Below are 25,845 nucleotides of genomic sequence, written 5' to 3'. Positions count from 1 at the left end.
GCAGCTGGGGGGACCGCTCCCTCCAATTGTTCTTTCCCACCGCCTGGGCGCAGCAGCGCTGACCAGCCATGGACAGTTCCCTGAGATTCCAAATCGCAGGCCACGCCGCGAGTGGAGGCGCTGCCTCCCAGAGGGCTCCCGGCCCCCGAGAAACCCCAGCGCTCCCATCTCCAGGCGCGGGGGCCTCGAGAAACTGAAGCTGCCCAGCCTGAGCCCCGAGCCGCGGCTGAAAGACAAGCGCCCGAGCCCCTAATCCGAACTCAGGTCGGGAGACAAGTGCCCGAGCCCCGAGCTCAGGTCGGGAGACAAGCGCCCGAGCCCCGAGCCCAGAGCTCAGACTGGGAGGCAGGCGCCGGAGCCCCGAATCCCGAACTCAGGCTGGGAGACAAGCGCCCGAGCCCCGAGCTCAGGTCGGGAGGCAGGCGCCGGAGCCCCGAATCCCGAACTCAGCCTGGGAGACAAGAGCCCGAGCCCCGAGCTCGGGTCGGGAGGCAGGCGCCACAGCCCCGGCTTGGGCGGGGAGGCAAGCTTTCGGCCGGGAGAGGAGCAGTGCATCAGCCGCGAAGCATCTGCCCGAGGCCGCAGGGAAAGCTCGGCTGGAGGCGGGCTAGCCGGGTGACCTTGAACAAAGCCCTTTCCCTCCCAGGGCCTCAAGTTCCTTGGCCATAAAAGGAAGGGGGTGGAGCCAAAGGGCCCCCGAGACTCCTGCCAGCGCTAAGATTCCCGGCCGAGCCTCCCCCTGGCGGGCAGAGAGCGGTGCCCGGAGGTGCGAGCGGGCTCCAAGGAAAATGCACCGTGCACTACGAATTTCCAAGCCCGGGGAGGCCAACAGGTGGGACTTTGGGCAACTGGCAGCCCGGGCCTGGAGCTGCCCATGGAAACGTTAGCAGGAGAGGCCTCGGTCCTGGCAACCCGGCCAATGGAAAGGCACCAAAGCCCCCGGGACAAGAGCTGCCCTCCCCACCCCCATGCCCACCCTCCCTCCAACACTTTATCGGCTTTATGGATTCCTGGGGGGAGGAGGCGACGCGCTGTCACAGATCCCAAGGACGGCCAGAGCCACGAGGCCTCCTGCCAGTGCCTGTCCCTGACAAAGTGACGAGTCCCCTGGCTAGCTGGGGAGCACAGGCACGAGGGAACGATTTTTCCAAAGTGACTTAGGTGCTGTTAGTCCCTCACTTTGTGGTCTTAGTCACTGGGAGGGGAGGGAGGGAGGGGGAGAGAGAGGAGAGTCTGCAATCAGTTTTAAGGTATTCTTGGCTCCAGGCTCTCCAGGACTCCCAGGCCAGGGTGCAAGGGCCAGCTCTCCCAAGGTCACACGAGCATTGTCGGAGGGGCTCGGAAGGCGCGGCCTGTGGCTCCAGGGGAGTCGGGGTTTTTTACATACGGGACTTAGGGATTTTTACATACATGATCTCATGTGTGTCTGTATGATTTTTTTACCTTTGCCAGAAGCAAGCGACCTGGTCTGCGCAGGGTAGAGTTCATCCTGAAGGGGGTGACTGGGGCTGTCAGTTACAAGGCCCCTGTATGAGGGCCCCCTGGGAAGTAAACCCCCCAAGGGAGCCCGAACCCCATTAGCGCCCCCTACCCAGCCCATGCTTTCTGCACGTGATGGTAAGGCTCGGAAGTGGGTTTAACACCCTCCACCCCACAAACGGCGTTCAGGAAGGAGGCTTCGCCCGCTTTCTCGGGGAGCCAGACGGGTCCCTAGAGAAGCACCCCAATATATCTGTGCAGAAACAAGCAAGCGGCCGCCGAACGGGCAGCTAGCGGGGAGCCGTGCATCACATCCCTGCGGGGACACTCGAGGCTGCAACAAACAGAGCTCCCACAGCCAAGCACCAGTAAACCACCAGTAAACCACCACCTGCCCGGTCCGCGCTCCGGGCTGCCGGGGCCTCCCCGCGAATTCTATTAGACCATAGAGACCTTGTCCCTGTTCCCAATCCCCCCGCAGTTCACTGGCCAACAGGCTCCAACCACCCATCCGGGAGCCCCAAAGAGTTGAAAACCCTTCCCCGTGCTCGTCGATGCTTATAGGAACAAAAGGGGAGCTCGCCCCCCACGGAGCGGAGAGTCCAGAGGCTCGGCCTCCCTCCCGCGAGGCCAGGAACCCGACTGGCCGGTCTTTTTTGGAAAGCTTCGCCTCGGCGGCTCCCCGCACGGAGCTCCCACAGAGCAGGCGCCTCGGCTGAACGCAGGGCACCAGTCCCGCGCGTTGCAAACTTTTAATGCTCGGTCGATGACAGTTATGATTGGCGATACGGCCCGGACGTACTGGCGAAGGCAGCCGGCGGTCCCAGCGGGAGACACCCGAGACCCGGGCTCGGGGGATCCCCGACAACAAGGATTAACCGAGCGCCCACTCTGTGCAGGAGACACCGGCAGCTACAGCCCCGGACCTCCCGGGGCTTAGGGGAGGAGGGGGAGGGGGAGACACCGTCCGGCGGGGCGGCGCCGGGACTCCCCTCCGGGCCGAGCCTCCCGCCCCTCCCGCCTTTCACCTGGAGCCCGCACCCCGCAGGAGGCTCCCGCGTTCGGGGCGGCGCCCGCTTCCCGCCACCCCCTCCCCCGCGGCGCCCAGGCCGCCAGTCCTCGCTCCCCTCCGTCCGGGGCCGCCGGGGAGGCGCTGCTCGTGATGGACAGGGACGGCGGCAACAGCAGAAGCAGGAACGGAGGCGAGGCGGCGTGCCCTTCGGCCGGCGCGGGCCACTGGCGGCGGCCGCGGCTCCTCCTCCCGCTCCTCCTCTGTCCTCCCCTCCCCTCCCCGCGAGCAGCGCTCAACCTTTACCTGTCCGGGCGGGGGCGGGCAGCGGGGCCGGAGAAGGCTGAGCTCGAGCCCGAGAGACGCTAGCGGCGGCGGCGGCGGAGGCAGACAATGGAGCGGTGAAGGACGGACACATTGACAGCCGCGAGGCCCCGCCTCCTCCTCGACTCCGCCCCTCCCAAAGCCCGCCTCCTCCTCGGGCTCCACCCCAATCCTCTGGCTCCGCCTCCTCTAGTCTCGGTCTCACCCCACCCCACCCCATGCACACTGGGTCCCGCCTCCTCCTCAATTCCCAGTCTCTCCCTCCTCCTCTTCTTCTCCCTCCTCTTCTTCTTCTTCCTCCTCCTCCTCCTCCTCCTTCTCGGTCTCCAGTCCCCGCCCTCTCTTTCCTCCTCCCCCTCCAGCTCTTCTTCGGGCTGCACCATTTACTCAGAGACTGGAGGGGAGTGAAATTCTCGTTGTCTATTCGGAATCATCTTGGGAGTTCCTGGAGCCTCCCGACTCAGACTTAATCGTAGTTCAGGAGAAGTAAAGAATTTATAAGCAGTTCAAAATGTCCAGAGGCCCTCTCTGGCCTAGAACATACATGCAAGCATGCGGAGAATGTTACGTCTTCCCCTTGGTTCCTGGTCTCGTGGTCTGTTCCCCCCTTCTTCCCCTTCCCCCGGCTGGCCCTAAAGGAGGAGGAGCGGGCAGGAGGCGGATCCCGAGGCGCTCTGCCTGCGCTGCTCTAAGGAGAGCCTGCGGGAGTGGGGGGCCTTGCTACTTTGTATCCTTAGCTGAGGTTCTCCCGGGGTCACCGAGGGAACGTTTGCAACAAATACTGCAACAAAGTTTCTCTGCTCAAATCCTGCGGGCGAGCGGGCGAGCAGAATCTTGCAAGCCCGGCGTACGGCGGCCGCCCCCATGGCTCCTCCCAAGAAAGGCGAGCTGACCCAGGAAGAGAAGGAGCTGCTGGAAGTCATCGGGCAAGGTGAGGACGCCAGGCCCGGCCCAGCCCGGCTCAGCCCGGCCCCTGCTGGCTGGGCCGTGAAAGGCTCTGGGGCAGATCGGCTGCCTTCCCTCCAGGCTGGCACGGGCACGGGGATGTACAGGGTCAGCCAGGGAGAGAGAGCTTTGAGACTCGAATTGCAGCCCTCCCTCCCCTCCTCCACGGGGGAAGGTTGGGCTTGCAGACCACGGGGGCACCTACTCCCCCAACATGTGGCTTCAGGGAGCCACTAACCCCCTTCCGTACCCCTCCCCAAAGAGTTACGGTGCCATCTATGATTGCAAGTTTCTTGCGTGCAAACCTCCCTCCCTCTTCCCATCCCCCGCCCCTTCCCCAGCTTGTGGAAGAAGCTTCCGCTTCCAGGGCCAACCGGCCTCCGGAGCTAACTACTGCCGCGGCTTTGGAGAACGCCAAGCCCCGCCTCGGCGGTGGGGAGGAGGGGGAGGAGCGCCCGCACACGTGGGAGCCTGCCTGGGCTCGCGGGGCCTCCCCTTTTAGGCCCACCTAGATCCCACCCCTCCTACGGGTGCCACTGCTTTCTGGGTCTCTCCTTCCTATGTCCTTCCCCAGCAGACCCCCAGGCCTTCGGAGGATGGGGTTCAGGTGCCCACACCTCCCCTATTGCAAGGTGCCTAGAGACTCAGAACCTCCTGTGTTCCCCGCCCCTCACAGTGCTAGGTCCTGGAACCTGGGTATCATGCCTTGAAAGGGGAATTATTGCACCACAAGCAGAAGATGCTGAGCCAGCGGGCCTCCTGAGCCATCAGTGGGCCATTGGACAAATCTTAGGGAAAAGGATCAAAATGGAGAAAACAAGAGAGCTAGAACTGCCTCCCATAGCCCCGAGACATTTCACGGGGGAGGACGCTGATGTCCACCGTTTTGCGTCTCTCTCCTGCTGTGGCTTTTGGCCAGGAGCCATCAAAAAGGGGGGGCAGACCCAGGAGCTAGGTCACCCAAAGAAGTTCCTGATCCTTTTGAGAAATGTAACTAAGAATTAACTCCGGTTTCTAGGCAGAGATTCCCTTACACTTTTAATGTTAAGGCTAAAAAGACAGATTGATATCATTTTTTAAATCAAAGATTACAAGCTATAATGGATCTCAGATCTGGAATCTTAAGGAAAAGGTGACTCAGAAGTGAAAGGAGGTCCAGATAGAAATCAGTGACTCATCCAAAATCCCAGGGTAAATAGGAGGCCTAGATTGAGTCCTGATCCCATACCTTCCAGTCTAGCACACGTCCTATCCTTTTAGCCCTTTCTCCAGACTGAAAATGGGCCCCTGGGATGTGGGCAGTACAAAGTAACCGAGGCCCAGTGGAGTGAAGTCATTTGGGCCAAGCCTTTGGGGGTAGCCAGTGAGGAGCTCAGACAGCTGAAGCTGGGAGGACCCTCAGAGCGGTCTGAAGCAGGTCCCCAGAGGGGCCGTGGCTAAGGTCATCCAGGTTTAAATGATCAGAGAGCATTTGACGCCAGATCTGTTAGCTGTCGGTCTTACTTCCACTCTTCCCCTGTAAGCGATGAACGAATGAAGCCTTTATTCCATGGCTTCTGGAGAGTCACAGAGAGAAACGCCACAAGTGGAAGAAGAGCTTTGGATGCCTGGGAGACTCTAGACCAGTCACTGCATCTCCCAGTCCTCGACAGAGCTCTCTGAAAGAAAGTGCCCTTCTCCATGGGTGAGAGAGCTCCCTGCACCAACCAAATCCTAGGAGAGGGGCTTGGATACTAGGAGAGGGTCAGTGCTGGGACGGGAGGCCACGGCAGCCTTCCCGGGCAGACCGGCTCTCTGATCCGGTGGTGGGGCAGACCGAGTTTCCAAGCAGAGGCTGGATGTCTGTTTGCCCCCGTCCCAGGTCTTGCTCATCTTTTAGAAGCGTGACCTCCCCTCCTCCAGGTGCAGATGGCCTGCCTCTCCCCATTCTTGCATAGGAACCCCAGCTAGAGGAGAGACGCAGCTGACCTACATTAAGTAGAGTAAAACTGTTTTGAGGGAAGAGAAGAAGGAACAATGAGCTCTCTGTTGGGCCCCCGTTCCCAGAGTCCTCCCACCTTTGGCAAGACTTCTGTGTTTCTCTAATATCCATTATTCTGTTCCCAACTGAACCAGGTGGTCTCACTCAGTGGGCTGCTGCTGTTGCTGCTGCCCCCTTGCCCTTGCAGGGTGGCCAGCCTTGGTCCTTGGGAGCTTTGGCCCTTGCCCTGAGGGTCCGTAAAACCCCTCTGTCCCCTTAGAGTAGCAGATCCTTCGGGGAGGGGGGGGGCAGGGGAAGGGAGAAGGGAGAGGGGGGAGAGGGCAGAGAGGGCGGTGCTGGGAACTCTGGATTTTCACGTTCCTGACTAATATTAAACATGGAATTTTAATCATGTACGCTGCTGTGGATCAAGGAACTTTCTTGACTTTAAAGCATTCCCTGGCCAATTTGTTTCATAATTTTGTGACTGACACGAACAGAGCAGGAATAAAGGTTTCTGCAGTGGTTTCCTTTTCTCTGCCGTCCAGCCACACAACGATGATGGGCTTTTGCTCTACCCCTGCCCTCTTCGTCACCTCTGCTCCGTATCAGGCTGGCAGAGCAGGGGCCGGGTGCCCAGTGTCTGCCGCAGCAGCTCTGACCTGCTTGGATCTTACTCAGGTCATTTTACTCCCTAGGCCAGCTCTTTTGCCCTCGGGGCTCCCTCTGGATGCCAGTTTAGTGCTGCTGAGAACTCCTGAGTTCAGGAAATCCTTCTCATCTGTCCAGGGAAATGGAGTCCCAGACCTGGCCCACACCTTGCCAGTACCTCATCTCTTCTTACTGGGTCTTTTATCATTTGGGGGGCTTTGCCCTGATGCTCCTTATTCAGAAAGACTTTGGATTAATTCTCTCTTCCTTCCTCCTACCTTTGGTACTCCCTTTTCCGCCTCAGATTGTCTCCCTAAATATGGAAGCTATCTGAGAGCAGGTATGCTGGCCCATCTGCTTTGCTTTGTATTTGGAGGGCAAACAACATAAATCTTTGTCTTTGTATGATTGCTTAAGGGGAAGCAGATCTATACCTGATAGAGTCTGAATAGGGGAGGGAAGGGATTTAAGGCACCCCAGAGCTGAGCAGAAATCTGGTGTACTAAATATCACGCTGACTCCCGGAACAGAATCCAAGGACTTTGGAATAAGTGACAATGTGTAGTGGATCTAAATTTCCTCTAAGCTGCTGTCTTCAAAGAGCAGATAATTCATGCAGATGAAATGGGAGGGGGCTATCAAGAGCCTTGGCTTCTTTCTTTTTTCCTCAGTAGTATTTTATTTTTCCAATTACATGTAAAGATAGTTTTCAATGTTCATTTTTGTAAGACTTTGTGTTCCAATTTTTTTCCTTTCCTCCCCCCTCCCCAAAACAGCAAGCAATTTGATATGTATGATGCTTTTAAATGTTTCCATATTTGTCATGTTGTGAAGGAAAAATCAGAATAAAGGGAAAAAAAGCATAAAAAAGAAAAAACAAACAAAAAAGGTAAAAATATTATGGATTAATGGACATTCAGTCTCCACAGTTCTCTCTGGATGCCGATGGTATTTTCTAACCCAAGTCTATTGAAATTGTATTGGATCTTTGAATTGCTGAGAAGAGCTCATGACAGAGTTAGCTCTGTCCACACAATGGACATCCACATAATTTTAATTCTTTGCTACTACAGAAAGGGCTGCTACAAACATTTTTGCACATGTGGGACCTTTTCCCTCTTTTGTGGTCTCTTTGGGATATAGATCCAGTAGTGACACATTTGGATCAAATTGTATGTACAATTTGATAGCCCTTTGGGCAGTTTCAAATTGTTCTCCAGAATGGTTGTGAATCACTTCACAACTCCACCAACAATGTATTAGTGTCTCAATTTTCCCACATTCCCTCCAACATTTGTAATTCTCTTTTTCTGTCATTTTAGTCAATCTGATAGTTGTGAGGTGGTATTTCACAGTTGTCTTAATTTGCATTTCTCTAATCAATAGTGACTTCGATCATTTTTTAATATGATTATAGATGGCTTTAATTTCTTCATCTGAAAATCGTTCACCTCAATTGACCATTTATCAATTGGGGAATGACTTATATTCCTATAAATTTGACTCACTTCTTTATGTATTATAGAAATCAGGTCTTTATCAGAAGCATTGGCTGTAAAAATTCCCAGCTATCTACTTCCTTTCTAATCTTGGCTGCATTGATTTCATTTATGCAAAAACTTTTTAATTTAATGTAATCAAAATTATCTATCTTGTATTTCATAACGTTCTCTAGTTCTATAGACCACAGATTCTTCCCTTTTCCAAAGATCTATAAGTAGACTATCCTTTACTCTTCTGATTTGCTTAGAGTATCATCCTTTATGCCTAAACCATGTACCCATTTCAATCTTTTTGGTAAAGGGTATGAGATGTTGCTCTGTGGTTAGTTTCTGCCTTACTATTTTCCAATTTTCCCAGCAATTTTTGTCAACTGGTGAGTCCTTATCCCAGAAGTCGGAATCTTTGGGTTTATGAAACAATAGTCATTAACTATTATGTCTCGTGTCCCTAATCTATTCCACCCATAGTGCTCTGTTTCTTAGCAGGTACCAAATGATTTTAGTTTTAGGTGTGATACAGCTAGGCTTCCTTTCTTTGCTTTTTTTTTTTCTTTTCTTTTTTTTTTTTTCAGTAATTCCCTTGATATTTTTGACCTTTTGTTCTTCCACATGAAATTAGTTATTATTTTTTCTAGCTCTATAAAGTAATTTTTTTTGGCAGCTTTTAAACAGTTTTCAATGCATTTCTGAATATTTATTCATGTGTGATTTCTTTCAAGGAAATGTCCAAGAGGCCGGCCGACTGTTGGGAAGCAAGAATGTTCGTGTCAACTGTTTGGATGAGGTAAAGTTTTTGGCTTCTACTGCGGGCCCAGGATTTACAGAGAGTAGGAGGCAGGGTTGTTTCCTGGGTTCGTTCAGAACGTTCTTGGGATCTGCCTTCAAGTTCCCATTCTCCTTCATTCCACTAAGGAAACGGCCTGTCTTGGCCAGCAGGAAGTTCTCGGGCGGATGGGGGAGCCGAGAAGGGGAGTGGAGCCGGGGCATTTAAGGGAGCGGTCAGAAATCCCGCCTCTGCTCTGAGAACCAGTGGAAAGTATCTCGCAGCTGTCCTTTGTCATCCCTTCCTGGCGGCACAGTTAAAGACATTGTACCTGCCCCAGTTAAAGGCGCTCAGTGTGGAACTGAGCCAAGCTTGCTGCCGACCGCCGGCCGAGGTCTTGGGGGTCGTCAGCCCAGCGGGTGCCTCCCTAGAGATGAACCCAGAATAGCGAAAGACTTCCTGGGCTTGGGGAAGAAGCCAGTTCTCAGGATTTAAGAGCAAGGTCAGGGTTAGGGAAGCACAAGCTCCAGTGTCCTCAGGGGAGCAGGCAGTGGTGGTGGAGGAGGAGGAGGAGAGGATGCAATAACCCCGGAGGAGACACAGTGGAAGCAGGAGATGGCGGGGGGACGGTTGGCAGGAGCAGGACTCCAGGCCGGCCTCTGCTCGTGGCAGATGAATGTTCTTGAGCGACCTGAAGTGACAGGGACCCGGAGCTGGGCCAGAGCTCGTGGCCGGGGGCCTCCTGACTCGGGGAGGGGACAGCCGTGCGCCCACCAAACCAACAGCCTGCTGCTGAGCTTGGGTCCCTCGGGAATGCCGGAGGGGGCCGGGAGGGCCTCGAGGCTTTGGAGGCCGGGGGCTCGGATGAAGCCCCCGCACTGCCCTGTCCTGTGTAACTTCTCCGTCACCTTCATTCTTATGGGAAATGGGGGGGACGGGATGTCCTCAGCCTTCAGCTTGGACAGGCAGGAGGCAGGCCACCTGGAGGGCCTGGTTAGTGCCGGGCAGGGAAAACGAGGCAGGGACAGGTCTTCCTAAAAGGGCTGCAGTGTCTGACCAGACCGAGCCGGTGGTGACCAGTCAGGAGAAGGCGTTCGATGGGGACTCGAAAAGCTCGGCTTCAGGTCTCGCTTCCTGTGTGACCTTTGTAGGCCACTGAACCTCTGACCCGGGGCCTGGTGTCCTCATGGGCAGAGCCCCCAGGAGGGGGTCGGACCCTTTAATTCGGGGATGGGCCAGGTCAGCGCCGGTGCCCGGGGTGGGGTTTTCCTGCTGTGAAAAAGGCATCCTACATTATCGCCTAGAGCCGTGAGCCATTGCTGCTAACAGAGCCCGGCTCACCGGCAGTCCCAAGAGTCTTTGTGGCCACATCTCAGACAGATGGATTTTTACGGCTTTCCTTGCATTGTCTTTCAAAGTGTCTGTCACCGTGCACTTGGCTGGGACTTCAAAGGAAGGGCCTAGTTGAGTTGGGACTGTGCCCTAAACTTGCTGTGGAAGCAGAAGTGTGCCTCAGGGAGGGTCTGTGACCAGGGAGTCCCAGCTGTGGGCTCGGCCTGGGCCCGGAACGCGGCAGTGTGGGGAGGGACCGAGGGGGTCTGCTCCATGCCCAGGGGAAGCCGGACAGGCCAGTGGCTCACCATAAGCATCTCCCTCGACGTGGGTCCTCTCGGCACCCCAGAAATGCACGTTTTTAAGTCAGAGAATCCTCTTGCTCATCGTGCTCGTGGAGCGGTCTGACCCGGGACTGTCTGGGGAGGGGACCTGGCCGAAAGCATCCATGCCCTCGATGTCCTGTCCCGTGTCCGTGCCGTATGGAGCCGCAACTCCGCCAGGGGCCCAGCACAATTAGTTCTTGGGCAGAAATCTCCCGAGGAAGAACTGGCCTGTAACTGCACCTCCCTTTCCTTGCCTTTCCCAAAGCACGGGATGACGCCGCTCATGCACGCAGCGTACAAAGGGAAAATCGACATGTGTCGGATGCTCCTGAGGCACGGGGCTAACGTGAACTGCAACGAACACGAACACGGCTACACGGCCCTCATGTTCGCCGGGCTTTCTGGTGAGTCGGGCGAGCCTCCGGCCTTTCGGGGGCTCACCTCTGGCTGGCGTTTTTGGGGTTGTCACCACCCAGCCTTAAAGTCCTTTGTTCCCCTTTGCCATCGTCCTGCTCCGATGCCAGCTGAGGGTTTTTAGGATAAATTCTCCTTTCCCTCCATAAAGCTGAGATGATGATGATGATTTTTTAAAATTTGAAGCCTAATGTGGATTTGACAAAGTCAAAGTCCAGGGGTCTCCTTTTGCCCATGAAGCAGGCCCTGAGGATTAGGTGATTTGCCCAACATTGTGCCAGGAAGTATCTGAGAAAGGATCTTTACCCAGATTATCCCGATTCCCAGTCCCACGCACTCTCCCGTCTGCATGCCCATCAGTAAGTTTGGAAAGAGGCCTCTGCTCCTGCTGATGGAGTTAACATCCACCGTGGGTCACTTCCAGGGGACAGCAGAGAGGGGGTCCCAGCTCCTGTGCCTTGTGAGCCAAAGAATCTCAATTATAACATACTAAAACATCATCTTTCGGGAGCCTTGGGGAAAAGGGCTTAAAATGATGCTGTTCTTAAGGATATGTTCCTTTCAATTTTAGGAAATAAAGAGATTACGCGGGTAATGTTGGAAGCTGGCGCGGACACGGACGTCGTGAACTCGGTTGGCAGGACAGCAGCACAGATGGCAGCCTTTGTGGGTAATTAAGCCGAATACTGTCGGCGATCAATCGAGGGGGCTGTAAGAAGATTTGTCCAACAACGTCTCCTTGGGACATATATCATTTGACGTTTCAAGTGCCCCCTTGATGTCAGCTGTTCGTAGTGTTTTGGAATATTGGCAGCAGAGTTCTCCCCTCTCCTTGCCAGTTGCTTTCACTGGCCTTAATTAAATGGGCACACATTATGGGCAGGGTGGGGGGCAGGCGTGCAAGCTCTTACAGCTCTTGAGAGAAATGGAGAAGGATGGGGAGTCCTTCACAAAAGCCACGCACTTAAGTTTGCATCTTTTCACTCTTTGCAATTCAACAAGCATTCATTGGGAAGCTCCTTTAGGGCAGCCGCTAGAGGTGATGGAGAGGCTCCTTTAGGGCACCTGCTGAAAGTGATGGAGAGGCTCCTTTAGGGCACCCGCTGGAGGTGATGGAGAGGCTCCTTTAGGGCACCTGCTGAAAGTGATGGAGAGGCTCCTTTAGGGCACCCGCTAGAGGTGATGGAGAGGCTCCTTTAAGGTACCCGTTGGAGGTGATGGAGAAGCTCCTTTAAGGTACCTGCTGGAGGTGATGGAGAGGCTCCTTTAGGGCATCCGCTGGAGGTGAGGGAGAGACTCCTTTAGGGCATCCGCTGGAGGTGAGGGAGAGACTCCTTTAGGGAACCTGCTGGAGGTGAGGGAGAGGCTCCTTTAGGGCACCCGCTGGAGGTGATGGAGAGGCTGTTTTAGGGCACCCGCTGGAGGTGAGGGAGAGGCTCCTTTAGGGCACCTGCTGAAAGTGATGGAAAGGCTCCTTTAGGGCACCCGTTGGAGGTGATGGAGAGGCTCCTTTAGGGCACCCATTGGAGGTGATGGAGAGGCTCCTTTAGGGAACCTGCTGGAGGTGAGGGAGAGGCTCCTTTAGGGCACCTGCTGAAAGTGATGGAGAGATAGAGACCAAAAGAACAAATGGCCCCTGTGCTCAAGGAGCATATGTTCTTCTGGGATACACAACATGTAGACAAATAAGTGAAAGTGTGAGAGGGAGGGAGAGCTCTGACATCTGGGAGATAGACAAGCCTTCTAACTCAAGATATGGCACCTGAGAGGTGCCTGGAAAGAAGCCGTGGCTCCTTAGGGGAAGCAATTAGGAGGCAAGGGCAGCCTGTACAGGGCTGGAACAGATTGTTAAAAAGAGCTAGGCAAGTTAGTTTTACCACTCTGAGGAGGGGGGAAGGGGCCCTGGGAAATGAGCCTGAGCAGGACTGCCGACACAGCGGCTGAAGTGAGGCTTCGGGAGCAGGCTGAAGGAGACTGAGCGGGGCTGTGACCTGGTCAGGCCTGTGCTGGGGGAAGCGATTTCCCGCAACCAGGAAAACTCTTCTCTTGGAGAAATAGATGTCCTGATTCTTCAGAAGGAATGGCTGTGAACTGGAATCCTTCATGGCAGAAAGTCATGAGAGAGCTCCGGTGGCTTTGGAGATGAGCAGTCTGCGCTCAGTGTTTAGTAAACACCTTCCCTGTTCATTGGCTGATGTTCCCTGGGGCCGGACTGGGCAGAGTAGACTGGAAAGACTCAAGACGGCACCATTTGGACATGAGTTTGGGAGTGTTTGCTCATGGGGAAGGTTTTTTTAATGGTGATCTTTTTCTTTAAATATAATAAGAGGCTGGTTCTCTCTGGGAGAGAGCAGGTTTCTCTGGGAGGTTTTCTGGAGGCAGCCTTAGTATCAGTTCAGATCAATAATTACCCCAAATGTAGCCAGCTGGTAAAAGTTCAGATCTTTTATTGCCTCCAATATAGCCCGGTTAGCTTAGAGACCTCTCTCTGCTTGGTTCCAAGAGCTCCCTCCGAATGTCTCCAAAGCCAAAGGTTCACCAAGGTGGATCTGTCTTGTCTCGGAGAGAGGGCTTCTGGCTCTCAATCTCCCAGAGTTCTCTGCGTCTGTCCCAGCATGCATCTAATTCAGCTGAACTCTCTTCCGAAGTAACTACCATGAAGCTAAGAGCCTCTTTATATATGATTTTCCAAAAGTTGACTCCTCCTTCTGGAGGCACCCAAGGGAGGCGAGAATTCACAAAGTTACAAAGTTTGCTTTGTGAATCTCCCATACTTGTGAACTCCAATGAGTACTGGTGTGAACACAAGCACTGTATCAATTAGTTCTACTTCGTACCTTGTTTCAGTTCTGGCCCCAAACATCTCCTTGTAAGATCAGATCAGTGACACTGAACCAGGCTAAATTAGATAGTTATTGTCTCTATCAACTCTAATGACTTAACAGTTTGTAAAGATCCCAACATTTTTTTTGGGGGGGGAGGGGAGCAGTGACAAGGATGCCCTAGGAGGGAAGGAAGCAGAGATTTGTTAACTGAGAGAATGGCTACCTTTAGGGGGCCTGTCTGGGCAGAGTTCCTTCCCCGATCTGCCCTTTTCTGCTTTGAGGGAGTCGGAAATCTTGGCTCGGGGCTTAATTGGGGAGGCAGAAGCTAAGCTGTCTGCTCCGCTCCCCAGTACGGCAAGTGTTTCTCAAGCCCGCCCATCATCCAAGGAAAGGAAGGAGAAGAGGGAAATTAATAAAGGAAATCAGATATGTTTGGGGAAGGACTTAAGGGGGGAATAGGGAGCAATGCTCAGTGAGAGCGAGGGAACAGCTATTTTGGCCATTGAGGTAAGAAGTTATATAGAAAGCTCTTTGCCCCAAGCCATTTACAAATTGAGTTCAGTGTCACAGCTGCCATAGTGGAGGTCAGAAGGCAGAGGGTACAAGCTGGTGGGTGAGGAACTGCCGTGTGCCTCTGGGACACTTACTCTCTCTGTGCCCCCCAGTCAAGTGCGCTTTTGGGAGGTGTCAAGCTCTTCTGGTGCTGGGGACATAAAGACAAACAGGGAAGGGGCCCTGCCTTCAGGGAGCTCCCCCTGTTCTAGGGAGAGGGCAGCAGGTAATTCTGGCTTTAGGCAGGGAGCCTTGGGGAGGGGCCCTGCCTTTAGGGAGCTCCCCCTGTTCTAGGGAGGGGGCAGCAGGTAATTCTGGCTTTAGGCAGGAAGCCTTGGGGAGGGGCCCTGCCTTCAGGGAGCTTCCCCTGTTCTAGGGAGGGGGCAGCAGGTAATTCTGGCTTTAGGCAGGGAGCCTTAGGGAGGGGCCCTGCCCCGGCCTTGGGGGGGACGCCCTGGGAAGGGGCAGACAGCGGCCCAGGTTTTCCTCCCAGGCTGGGGGAAGGCGAGCCGGGCCTTGTCCCGGGACGAGGCTTCTCAGCTGCCGCTTCTTTCCCAAGGCCAGCACGACTGCGTGACGGTGATTAACAACTTCTGCCCTCGGGAGAGACTGGATTACTACACCAAGCCCCAGGGACTGGAGAAGGAGCCCAGGCTGCCCCCCAAGCTGGCGGGGCCCCTGCACAAGATGGTCACCACCACCAATCTCCATCCTGTCAAGGTAATGGGCCGGGAGGCAGCCCGCCCCGGGCTCTCTGCCCTTCGGGGACTCGCCGGGTCTCGGGACCCTGGCTGGGACTCGGGCCCGCATCCCTAGGGATAGGGATGCCGAGGATGAAGGCAGGCAGGGGCAAGAACGGAGGCTCCGGGAGGGGCCGGCCAGAACGTGGAAGGCCTTGGGAGACGGGAGAGCAGGAAAGCGGGGGGCTTTGTGGTTTACAGCCAGGGAACTCGTCAGTCTCAGGGGTTGGGAGAGGAGGTGGAAGCTGCGAGATGCCCGGAGATGGGGCAGCAGCCGGGGCTCCCCCCACAAGGCCCTCTCGGAAACCCCAGGGAAGACGGGGCTGGGGCAGCCAGAGCTCAGCCTTGGGCACCTGGGCCGGTGAGTGCTGGGTCCTGGAGCCCCGGGAGTCTGGCCAAACACGGCCCTGCCGCCCTCACCCGGCGAGGAAGAAGAGGGAGAAGGGAGCGGCAGTGCCCCTGCCTGTGGCCCTGCCGTTGGCCGGGGTCCTGCCAGGGTGAGCCCCGAGGCTTCGCTCCTGACGCCCGATCTGTGTGGATCCCTAAATGCTGCCAGAAGCGACCCTGCGGCCAGAGAGACTGCCTCCCTCCCGTGCCCACTCCCACCCCGAGCCGGGCCCGCTTGCCGCCCAGGCCTCTGTGCCCCCGGGGTGTTCAGGGCTGAGGGAGCCTTCCTTTCTCTGGAAACTCTGGGTGACTCATGAAGACCATTTCACCTCAATTCTGACCGTTAAAAAACAGTTGAATTCTCGAATCACTGACCTGGCCCTTTTAGCAAAGACCAAGAGCGCGGGCTCCCCGGCTGCCCCCGGCGGCTGTCTGAGCGGCCTCCGGCCGGAGCCCCCGCTCCCTCTCACGGAGCCGCGAGGCTGCAGTCGGGGAGATTTTTCTTCATCAGCCTCACCTCCCAGGAGCCGACACTAGAGGCCTGGAGTCCCTTGGCTCCAACTCGTTAGAGGCTGGCAGCAGGACGAAGCTGTTACTTCAGAGACTCGTTTGTTAAAAAGGAGATGAACCATCACAAGATCAGCTTAGGAGAACTTGGGAGCCGCTGAGCCTGCTGGGAGTTATGTCTGTACCTGCAGTGCCAGGGTCTCGGGACGGGAAGGGAGCCCCAGCAGTCCCCAGGGTCCCTGACAGGCGGGCGGCCAGCCCTGGCAAAGACCTCCCAGCAGGGCGAGCCGGCCGCCTCGGACTGCCCAGCGTGGCTGCTCGGGAAGCTCGCCCTGCTCCCTCTCCCGGGTCTGCCTCTAGGGGCCGGGGGCTCGGCTCCCACGGGCCCCCAGGTCGGACGATCCTCTTCCCTCCTGTGGCTCGGCCTCTTTAGGCTCTTTTAGCCACACTCGGGAGGCCCCGTTCACGAGGCACGATGTGCGCAGGGAGCCCCCAGCCCAGAGCCGGCCGCGCCCCTCAGCCCCAGCCGGGTCACGGCGCCCGGAGCTCCCTCCCCCACCCAGGGACGGATGTTTGCCTTGTAGCCGGGTGCACGGGGCCCGCGGGTTGCTATGGCAGCGGCGCTCGGCTTGGGCCCCCGTGGGTCTCAGAGCACTGGGGGATTCGGGCTCTTTGCCCAGAACCTGCGACGTGAATTGTGAGAGAAGGAAAACAAAGGCAGAGGGAAGGGAGGGCCGCAGAGCTCCAGGGAGTGGGGCGCGGGGAGGCGAGGGCGGCCAGGGTGGGCCCTCCTGAGGAACCGGCTCAGGCGGGCGGCATAGGGGAGTCTCGTAGGCTGCCGGAACGGAGAGTGAGCGGAGGAGGGGAGAAGAGAAGAGAGAGGGAAAGGAAAGAAAAACAGGAAAGGAGAGAGGGAGAGCCAGAATGAGATAGAGAGGGAGAGAGAAAGGGAGAGTAACAGACGGTAAGAGAGAATAAGAGATGGAGAGTGAGAGAAAAAATAAGAGATGGAGAAAGTGAGACAGAAGGAGAGATAGAGAGGGAGAGAGTAGGAGATGGAATAAGAGAGAGGTGGGAGAGTCCTGGTTGACCAGGACCCATCACACCAGCCCCAGGCCTTTCGAGGGCTGCTCCTGAAGTACAAACCCTGCGTCGTTAGGGGCAGGCCCCCTGCAGTGCAGGCCCGGGGCCCACGTGGCCTGATGCTCCAAGGGCGGGAGGGTCAGGACCTCTCCCCTTTTTGCCCAAACTATGACCATGCGGATTCAGTGCCCTTTCCCTCCCTCCCCCTTCCCCAGCCACTAGGGACGGGGAGCCGGCCCCAGCACTTCCTTAGAAACCTCCCGGGAGTGTGTTTGGAGGGAAAACTTTTCGGCTGCTTTTCCTTCCCGCAGAGGCCTCCTGGCGCGTCAGGCAGAGATGGGCGAGACTTAGCCCGAAACTCAATGAGGGGGGGGGAGGGGGGCTCCCCTCTGGGGGATGGGCAAGGTGATGTTTTGCGTGTCTTCATTTTTAAATGAAATTGCGCGTTTTCAGTTAGCAAGCAGAGCGAAACCGCCTAACAAATACTCCGCCGGGACAGATTCAAGAAAGCATCTTGTACCCGAGCCTGGCGCTTCTGGCAGGGAAAGGAGCAGCATTTTGATGGGGCTGCCCAGGGGCCCAGAGGGTGGCCATGGGAGTGCCCAGCTGGCCCGGTCGGTTCTGATGGTGGTCCTAGGAGTGCCCAGCTGGCCCGGTCCATCCTGATGGTGGTCCTAGGAGCGGCCAGCTAGCCCGGTCCATTCTGATGGTGGTCCTAGGAGCGGCCAGCTGGTCCGGTCGGTTCTGATGGTGGTCCTAGGAGTGCCCAGCTGGCCCGGTCGGTTCTGATGGTGGTCCTAGGAGTGCCCAGCTGGCCCGGTCCATCCTGATGGTGGTCCTAGGAGCGGCCAGCTAGCCCGGTCCATCCTGATGGTGGTCCTAGGAGCGGCCAGCTGGCCCGGTTGGTTCTGATGGTGGTCCTAGGAGTGGCCAGCTGGCCCGGTCGGTTCTGATGGTGGTCCTAGGAGTGCCCAGCTGGCCCGGTCCATCCTGATGGTGGTCCTAGGAGCGGCCAGCTAGCCCGGTCCATCCTGATGGTGGTCCTAGGAGCGGCCAGCTGGTCCGGTCGGTTCTGATGGTGGTCCTAGGAGCGGCCAGCTGGCCCGGTCGGTTCTGATGGTGGTCCTAGGAGTGGCCAGCTGGCCCGGTCGGTTCTGATGGTGGTCCTAGGAGCGGCCAGCTGGCCCGGTCGGTTCTGATGGTGGTCCTAGGAGCGGCCGGCTGGCCCGGTCCGTCCTGATGGTGGTCCTAGGAGCGGCGAGGCTGCCCAAGTTTGGCTCTGAGGAGAGTGGCCGTGGGAGTGGCGAGGCTGCCCGGATGTGGGGGCCGGGGCAGTCCTGGGAGCCCAGCTGGACAGTGTTGAGGGGGGGTCTGGGAATCCCCATCCCCCCGCTTGCCACAGTGGGGCCGTGGGTTCTGCTCATTCCCTGGGCCTTTCTAAAGCACCTTTGTAGTCCGGAGCTCTTCTTATCTCCCCCGGGCCTCCTTAATGGAGGTCTGCCTTTGTCCTTGTTGTCGTCTCTGTCCTTTGGACAGAACTGTTCGTTCCCCCCAAACCGGAGCTCCGCGAGGGCGGGGACTCTGCCTGTCTTTGTATCCTCAGCCTCCCGGCACCGGCCCGACTCATGGGAGGCACTTAGTGCTTGTCGACTGAGGGACTGTTGTGGCTGGTCGCAGTTCCCCAGGCCGTCGGCTGCACGGAGGCCTCTCTCGCTGTCCCCCGTGTCGGGGGGTCCTCGGCCGGGGTCCTGCCCTGTTCCGGGGCTGTGGCAGCGCTGCGGGGGGGAGGGGGGCTCCCCTCTGAACGGGTTCTTTCCCCTTCCCATCCCTTGGGGCCCTGTGGGAGCAGCAGAGACACCCAGGAAGAAGGTGACTGGAAGGCCGATTGTTCAGAGGGCACTCCCTGAGGCTGCGTCACGCACGAGTAGCCTGTGACTGGGGGGCTGACCGGGTCAGGGAAACTTGAATTTAACCTGCCCCAGATACTTGCTCGCCGTGTGACTCTTGATTCATCTTACTTGAGCTCTCAGCCTCTACTTCCTCATCTGTAAAATGGGTACGATAGTGTCTGCCTTCCAGGGAGGATTACCTGCGGACAGTACAGAGCGTCCCGTAAACCTTCCGGCACCAGAGAAACGCCGGCCGCCGCCGTGCCCACAAACCGCGCTCCCAGCCCATTCGGGGGGCGCTCGGGAAGCCCCCGCGCACGGTTCTGAGTCCGTTCTCTTCCTTTCAGATCGTGACGCTCGTAAAAGAGAACCCTCTGCTGGCGGAGGTGGACGCCCTGAAGAAGTGCGCGCGCGTGATGGAGCTGATCTGCGAGAAGTGCATGAAGCAGCGGGACATGAACGAGGTCCTGGCCATGAAGATGCACTACCTCAGCTGCGTCTTCCAGAAGTGCGCCAAGTTCCTGTCGGAGCGGGAGGACAAACTGGACGGCTTCATCAAAAGGTGGGCCCGCGGGGAGGGCCTGGGGCCGGCCGGGGAGAAGGCTGCGGTCGGAGGCGGATGTGGCCTCTGGGGGACAGCAGGAATCGGGGCCACCGACTCCCTTTTGGGGAGCCGCAGGTGCCGCTTTGTGGGGGAGGGCGCTGAGGCCCCGGGGCTCACGGATGTGCCCGGGATCCCCACACAACAGGCCCCCGGTCTCTCCTCACACAAAAAATCATAGCCCGGGAGAGCGAGCGTTCAGACGGATTTCTCTTTGTCCTAGTTTGTTAAAAGGCCGCGAGTCGGACGGCTTTCCCGTCTACCAGGAGAAGTTCATTCGCGAGTGCATCCGCAAGTTCCCTTACTGCGAGACCACCCTCCTCCAGCAGCTCGTCAGGAGCATCGCCCCCGTCGAGATTGTAAGAGCCTCCGTGAGCCACAGAGCTTCGGGCGGGTCCACGGGGTGGGGGCCGACTTTGTTCTTCGCCGGCCACTGGGATCTGGGCTAACCCCTGATGGGATGTGTCCCCCCGGGGAGATCCTCACCCGTCCCCCGGCCATGGCTTAGTGAGGAGGGGGCCATCGGGGCAGCCCCTCCATTCTGGCACGACTGTCGTGGGGAGGAGCTGGCCACCTCACCGGGGGCTTAGGAAGTCGGGGAAGCCCATAAAGGAGGGGGTGAGCAAGCTGGTCACAACCACGGCCTCGCTAGCTGTCTCAGGAGATTTCTAAATCCTCCGTGGCTCGGGGGTCGGTCACTCCTATTTCCTCACCTCCCAAGACCCCCGGGCCAAGAGATGTAGGAAATCCCCTTCTGTCCCCGGGATAATGATGTGGGACTTTCTTCCCCCCATGTAGTCATCGAGAACCTACTGTTTCATTAAAAAACGGAACCAGGAGAGGCCCTGTTGTCCTGAATTAACAATTGTAGTCGCAAAATTGACACTCCCTGAGTGTCTTCCAACGAACCCGATCCCTTAATCTTAATTGACAAATGCGCCACATTAAAATCTTCCCTCGGGCTTAAGGCCGACGTGACTGCAGACAGCTGGCATCTCCGGCCTGTGTGGACCCCGTGGGGGAGGGTGGCGAGCTCATTTTGGTGATCGCGTCGGGTCTCCCTTTTGTCGTCCGACTGTGCCGTGTGCCCCTTCCCTCCCTCTGCAGGGCTCCGACCCCACGGCCTTCTCCGTGCTCACTCAAGCCATCACTGGTCAAGTAGGATTCGTGGACGTCGAGTTCTGCACCACGTGTGGAGAAAAGGGAGCAGACAAGAGGTGTTCGGTGTGTAAAATGGTAAGCCGAGCGGCCGGCCCTGCTGGCGTGGCAGTCAGCCCAAATGGATCGTGGGGCATCGTAGACACTTACATGGGTCTGCCGTCTCCTCGGTATGGGGACTCCCTCCAGCATGGCACATTATGCCCCCGCCATGTGCTCTCATCCCATGCAAACCGTCCACATCCTCGCCAAAATCATACACACGGGATTTACCCACTCGACGGGTCTTCTTGGCGCTGTCTGGAGAGCACAAGGAGTTTCCACTCAGGATCCCCTGTGCCTCCTTTTTTCCCGTCAGGGATCTTTCTGACAGCTTCCTTTTGTTCCTCCTTAGTTCCTTGTTGGTAAGATAACTTGCTGCCCACTTGCAGCACTTAGCATATGCTTGGCACATGGTAAACACATCCTAAATGCTTTTTCATTCTTTCATTCATTTCCGTAGCCATCAGCCCTTCAAGTTAATGCCCTCTCTGCTTTTCCGTTCTAGTTTTTCTGTCCTGTTTCTGAATCTACTGGCCAGTTTTTGCCCCAATCCCTTTCCTTTTTTATTTTCTTTTTTCTTTTTTCTTTTCTTTTTTTATTTACAAGCTATATGCCTGGGTAATTTTTCAGCATTGACGATTGCCAAACCTTCTGCTCCAATTTTTCCCCTCCTTCCCTCCACTCCCTCCCCTAATCCCTTCCTGTTATTTCTGTCTGCTTTTCCTAACCCTAACCTCTCATTCAGTCGAGCACATTTTGGTCTACGAGGCTCATTTGCACAACGAAGCTGAGATCCTTTCCCGTCCCATGCTTGCCCTGGGCATATGAACACAAAGCAGGCCCTTGGCAAATGCTTTTATTGGATTCTTGAACATGTTGTCAAAAATCCAGTCTTTCCAGTGAAAAGCAAGTTGGGGTTTTTCAAGAAATAGTTTGAACCGGAAGTGTCTTCCTTGGTCACTTGCAGGTCATTTATTGCAACCAGAATTGCCAGAAGATCCATTGGTTCACTCATAAAAAAGTCTGTAAGGAGCTGAAGGCCGCATATGAGAAACAAGAGCTAGAAGCCGCCAAAGAGAAGAAGAGGCAAGAAGAAAGACAGAAAATAGGTAAGCAGCCTGCGTAGGTGGGCTCCTCTGACTTCTCAGGCCAGGAGTAGGAAGGGGAGCTGCCCGGAACTAATCAGCCGGATCTTACCTTACTAGGATATAAGCTCTCGGAGGGCAGGGACTGAATCATCTTTTGCTTTTGTGTCTCTCCCAGAGAGCTTAGCATAATGGCGGCCTCAGATAGGGGCCTAGTAAATGTCTGATGAAATGAAATGGCTCTTTTGGCCCCCGCACAGAAGAGCCCAGACTTGGTAAGGATCGCCAGGAACCTAGCCTGCCTTGGGGTGACCAGCACGGGAATTGCGGACCGGGCCTCTGATGTTCAGGAGGGACGATGGCTGCTCTCCTTCCCTGGGGGATTTTATGGGTGTGGGAAGTTCCCACTGGGAGATCCCTTACCCAGGCAGACTGACAGACTCTGTAGCTTATAGTCTTAAAGATTTACCTAGAGCCCTGAGGTTAAAGTCACGGAGCCTTCTGCTGTGCGCGTGGGCCTTGATGTTACCGGCTCTGAGGCCGTCCCTCTGGCTACCGTTCTACCCTTTAAGTTTTTCATCTCATGCTTCCTGATACAGCGTCTCCTTATCCTCCCCTCCTCACTATCTTTCACCCCACGTGTCCCCTTAGTTGCCAGACATCTCTCCCCTTCTCGCTGTCCACGTGGCCGCCGGCTTCCTTGTGGCCCTTGGTACAGCTCACCGGACACTTGCAATGGCCTCTCAATTGGTCAAGTGCCGACCTGCACTGCTTTTGTGACCTCTCGGTGCCGCAGGAAGCCCCCTTAGACCTAAAGGCTACAGATATGGGTGGGATGGGGTTTCCGCCCTAGGATTTCTGTGCCCCAGGAGGCTGTAGTGGGGAGGTGTCCGACTCTTCATGACCCCACTTGGGGTTTTATTGGCAAAAATACTGCAGTGATTATCTGTTTCCTCCAGCTCATTTTACAGATGAGGAAACTGAGGTAAACAGGGTAAAGTGACTTGCCCAGGATCCCATAGCTAAGGCATGTCCGAGGCCAGATTTGAACTTGGGAAGATGAGCCTTCCTAGCCTGGCCCTCTGTGCAGTGCGGCGCCACCCGGCTGCCCAGTGGTGTTCGGCATTTTCCTTTCCTTCTCTGAGCCTCCAGGTCTTTGTCTACAGAATTTCCAGTGTGAGCTACAGCTTCAGGGAGGCCTTGTCCTGGAGGCAGTGCAGCCCAGCGGAAACAGTGTGGCCCTTGTAGGCCCAGGACCCGGGTTCTATCCCTGGCACTGCCATTTAAGGCTCCCTTGAACCGTGACAAGCCACTGAGACTCCTGGTTTTCCTCATCTGTAAAAGGCGGGGATTGGTCCCTTCCAGTTTAAACTATATTGGTCCCACGCAGGCCCTTCATGTCTCTTGGGTTCAATCCCTCCCCAGTAAGAAGGCCGGGGGGACTGGATCCCCTCTTCTGGCTCCAAATCTATTCTGTGAGCCCGGAAATGGCCCGTCCCAGCAGGTTTCCCGATCATCATTGCCTCCTGACCCACACTGCTCCTGACGTGGACACGTGGACATAATCATCAGCCCTGAAAAGTCGCTCTCAGTTAGATGAGCGAGTCATGAGGCCGAGAACAGGAGCATCAGCGTGGACTCGTGCTCACTGGTGACTTCTTTTTTTCCTCAGAAAAAGAGCCGGAGGTGGATTCGAATTCTAATGAGGAGCAGCCAGAACCTGACCCCGGAGTTACCGGAGACGAGCCTGCAGATGTGGCCCAGGAGGAAAAGGCAGAGGCCCTCCCAGCAGCCTCGGAGGCAGACGGCGCCGCGGGCCTCCAGGACACGGCAGGGAGGGTGAGGGAGCCAGAAGAGTAGGGCCCGTGGGGTCTGTGGCTCTCCAGGAGACAAGGCAAACAGCCCAGGCCCCCTCCTCATCGAGGTGTGAGGCGGCAGAGGGCTGTCCCCCATTATTCACAGCCACGCTTTCTTGGCTCTGTGCCCTCCCCTCGCTGCAGGGCGTGCGCTCCCTCGCCCCTTCTTGTCTCCTGTGGCCCCCAGCACTGGGGACCTGCCATCACGCTGGAGGGCGCCGCTCTCAGAGTTCCCATCAGGCACCCCTGGCTCTCGCCCCGCGACTGGCCCGCCTCTGCAGTCCCCCTTAGCTATCACGCTTATGGCTTTTCCTCCTTGTCCCTGGCTGGCAGAATGTTCCAGCCTCTTCCCGCCTGGCAGAGTGTCTCGGGTCAGCCCCAGCACAAGCGGGCAGGGCCAGCCATGGCGTGCCCCCGTTCTGGGGGAGGAAGGGGAGCTCCTCTCAGGGTATTCCCAAGGAGGGAAGCTCACAAACGCTTGGGGGGAAAAGTCGCAGACTTGGCTATTACTGGTAGGGCAGCCAGTCAACAGACAAGAAGTCCCTTCTCTGGGTCCAGCCCCTTGTTAAGCCCTGGGGACCCAGTACAAAGACAGAGGCCGTTAAGTGGGCAGCGGTCACCTGACTGTCAGCATGGACTGAAAGTCTCCTCTCTAGGAAGGGAGAACATGCAGGGTCTTTCTAGAGCCCTTGATCCAGTTAAGAGACGGGAACCCAGAGGCTTTAGTCACTACCACAGAGCCCATGATCTGGAGAGCGTGGCCCTTCACGTTGGATGTGTCTGGTTCGTGGCCCATATTCCCTGTTAATGGCTGCCCTCCATCTTTGAAAGTGTCTTCTGTGCACACGTCGACAGTTTAGGAGACTCCCTCAAAGACCTGCTGCCCGAAGGAGCCCCCAGGAGAGGCTCCCACAAGGATGGAGCCTGAAGCCGGGCGCCACGGCCCAGGGGATGGCGTGTGCCCCCTGATGGCGTCCCAGCCCGAATGGCGACGGCGCTGGAGGCGACGAGGGGCTCCCGGCACTCCTGCTGGCCGGGGTGCTGGAACGGCTCCGAGCTCCCCACCTTCCTGAAGCCCCCGGATCTTCCTCTAACTCCCAGCATCTCCCAGGAGTGTTTTTTGAGAATGGAAGGAAGCCTCCCTATCTCCTTTCCCCCAAGCAGCCCCTCCCAGGCTGGCCATGGCGCTCCATCCCACTCGGGGCGAGAGCTTTGTTTTAACTACTTGGAAGCAGGAAAGGCAATGGCGAGACGGGCTGGCTCGTGCCTCACATGGGCCGGCGTCTCCCTCGTCCAGGAGCCGGGAGCTCTGCCCAGCTGCTGTCTGCAGGGCTGTCAAAGCCCAAGGGAGGAGAGCAGAGGGCGCCCGACGTGAGGACGGGATTAGGGAGGCCCAGAGACGAGAGCCGGCTCAGGAGCCCCAGGGCAGGGGGACTGAGGGTCCCTGGAGTTGGCCCGAGTCTCTGGGACAGCAGAACCACCCTGCAATTGGGAGACGCACCGCCTGGCTCCGATGCCTTCGCTCTGTGACCTTGCCAAGTCATTTTCCCCGTGAGACACTTTCCTCATCCAAAAATGGAGGTTAGAGTGTTGGTCCGGTGTTCCTTTGAGCTCTTTCCCCACTTTGCTCCTGGCAGAATGTTTCAGCCACTTCCCAGCTGGCAGAGTATCTCGGGTCAGCCCCAGCACAAGCGGGCAGGGCCGGCCGTGGCGTGCCCCCGTTCTGAGGGAGGAAGGGGATCTCCTCGCAGGGTATTCCCAAGGAGGGAAGCTCGCAAACAATGGGGGGTGAGGGGGACCGCTGCCTCGGGGTCCCGTCCCCAAGTGTGATTGCAAGTGCTGGGTGGGGGGAGGGAAAGGTACATGTCCAAGAACACTCAGTGACTCTCCCTTCCTGGAGAGGAAGGTCATTGTGAGGAGTTGTGCTCATGGCCAGGAGTGCAGTGACCACTACCCAGAGTTGTCCTTGTGGCCGGGAGGCAACCACCACGAGTGCACTGGCCCCTACCTGTGCTTGGAGCTCGTCTTCCCTGCAGGCCTGCAGTCCCCCAGAGGGAAGCCCAGCCAGCAGGAATCCGTTCACCTGGCTTGTGTCCTGCCCTGTCTGTTTTAGGGATAGTTCGTGGGATTTCTTTGCAGGCCAACCTGAAATCCTTCACCTTCCCTTCCTCGGAAATGTCCTCCAGAGTTGTGACTGGGTTCCCAGCCTTGTCCGGTGTGTGTGCATGGGGGGAGGGGGTCCGTGGAGCCATCCGTGCAATGTCCCGTTCAGAAGGCCCCGGGCGTAGCTGCCATTGGAAGCTGGCTGACCTAGAACGTGCCCCATCCTTCTGTCTCGGGAGAATCCAAATAAACCTGCTGCCTCATCCAAACAGCATCAGCCTTCTCCTTCCTGTTCCGGAGGCTCCCCCATAA

At 56.9% G+C, this 25,845-nt stretch overlaps 1 protein-coding gene across 1 annotated transcript; it reads left to right on the top strand.

Moving 5' to 3' along the window:
- Window positions 1-3,452: 3,452 nt before the first annotated feature.
- On the top strand, window positions 3,453-25,802 carry ANKMY2 (ankyrin repeat and MYND domain containing 2). Its single transcript, XM_052000258.1, has 10 exons — window positions 3,453-3,743; window positions 8,590-8,654; window positions 10,557-10,695; window positions 11,277-11,375; window positions 14,642-14,802; window positions 19,036-19,250; window positions 19,513-19,648; window positions 20,397-20,525; window positions 21,457-21,598; window positions 23,247-25,802. The coding sequence occupies exons 1-10, from the start codon at window positions 3,677-3,679 to the stop codon at window positions 23,432-23,434; spliced, it is 1,341 nt and encodes a 446-aa protein (XP_051856218.1). The 5' UTR covers window positions 3,453-3,676; the 3' UTR covers window positions 23,435-25,802.
- The last annotated feature ends 43 nt before the right edge of the window (window positions 25,803-25,845 follow it).

This window comes from Antechinus flavipes, chromosome 5 (genome assembly GCF_016432865.1).
Source record: "Antechinus flavipes isolate AdamAnt ecotype Samford, QLD, Australia chromosome 5, AdamAnt_v2, whole genome shotgun sequence".
Classification (NCBI taxonomy): Eukaryota; Metazoa; Chordata; class Mammalia; order Dasyuromorphia; family Dasyuridae; genus Antechinus; species Antechinus flavipes.
The sequence above is the reverse complement of the archived record's forward strand: the minus strand, read 5'-3'. Positions and strand labels throughout refer to the sequence as shown.

Coding starts and splice junctions, on each gene's coding strand:
- ANKMY2 (XM_052000258.1), top strand. CDS start 3,677: ATGGCTCCTCCCAAGAAAGGCGAGCTGACCCAGGAAGAGAAGGAGCTG. Junction 3,744..8,589: donor GCTGGAAGTCATCGGGCAAG/GTGAGGACGCCA, acceptor ATTTCTTTCAAG/GAAATGTCCAAGAGGCCGGC. Junction 14,803..19,035: donor CCAATCTCCATCCTGTCAAG/GTAATGGGCCGG, acceptor TCTTCCTTTCAG/ATCGTGACGCTCGTAAAAGA.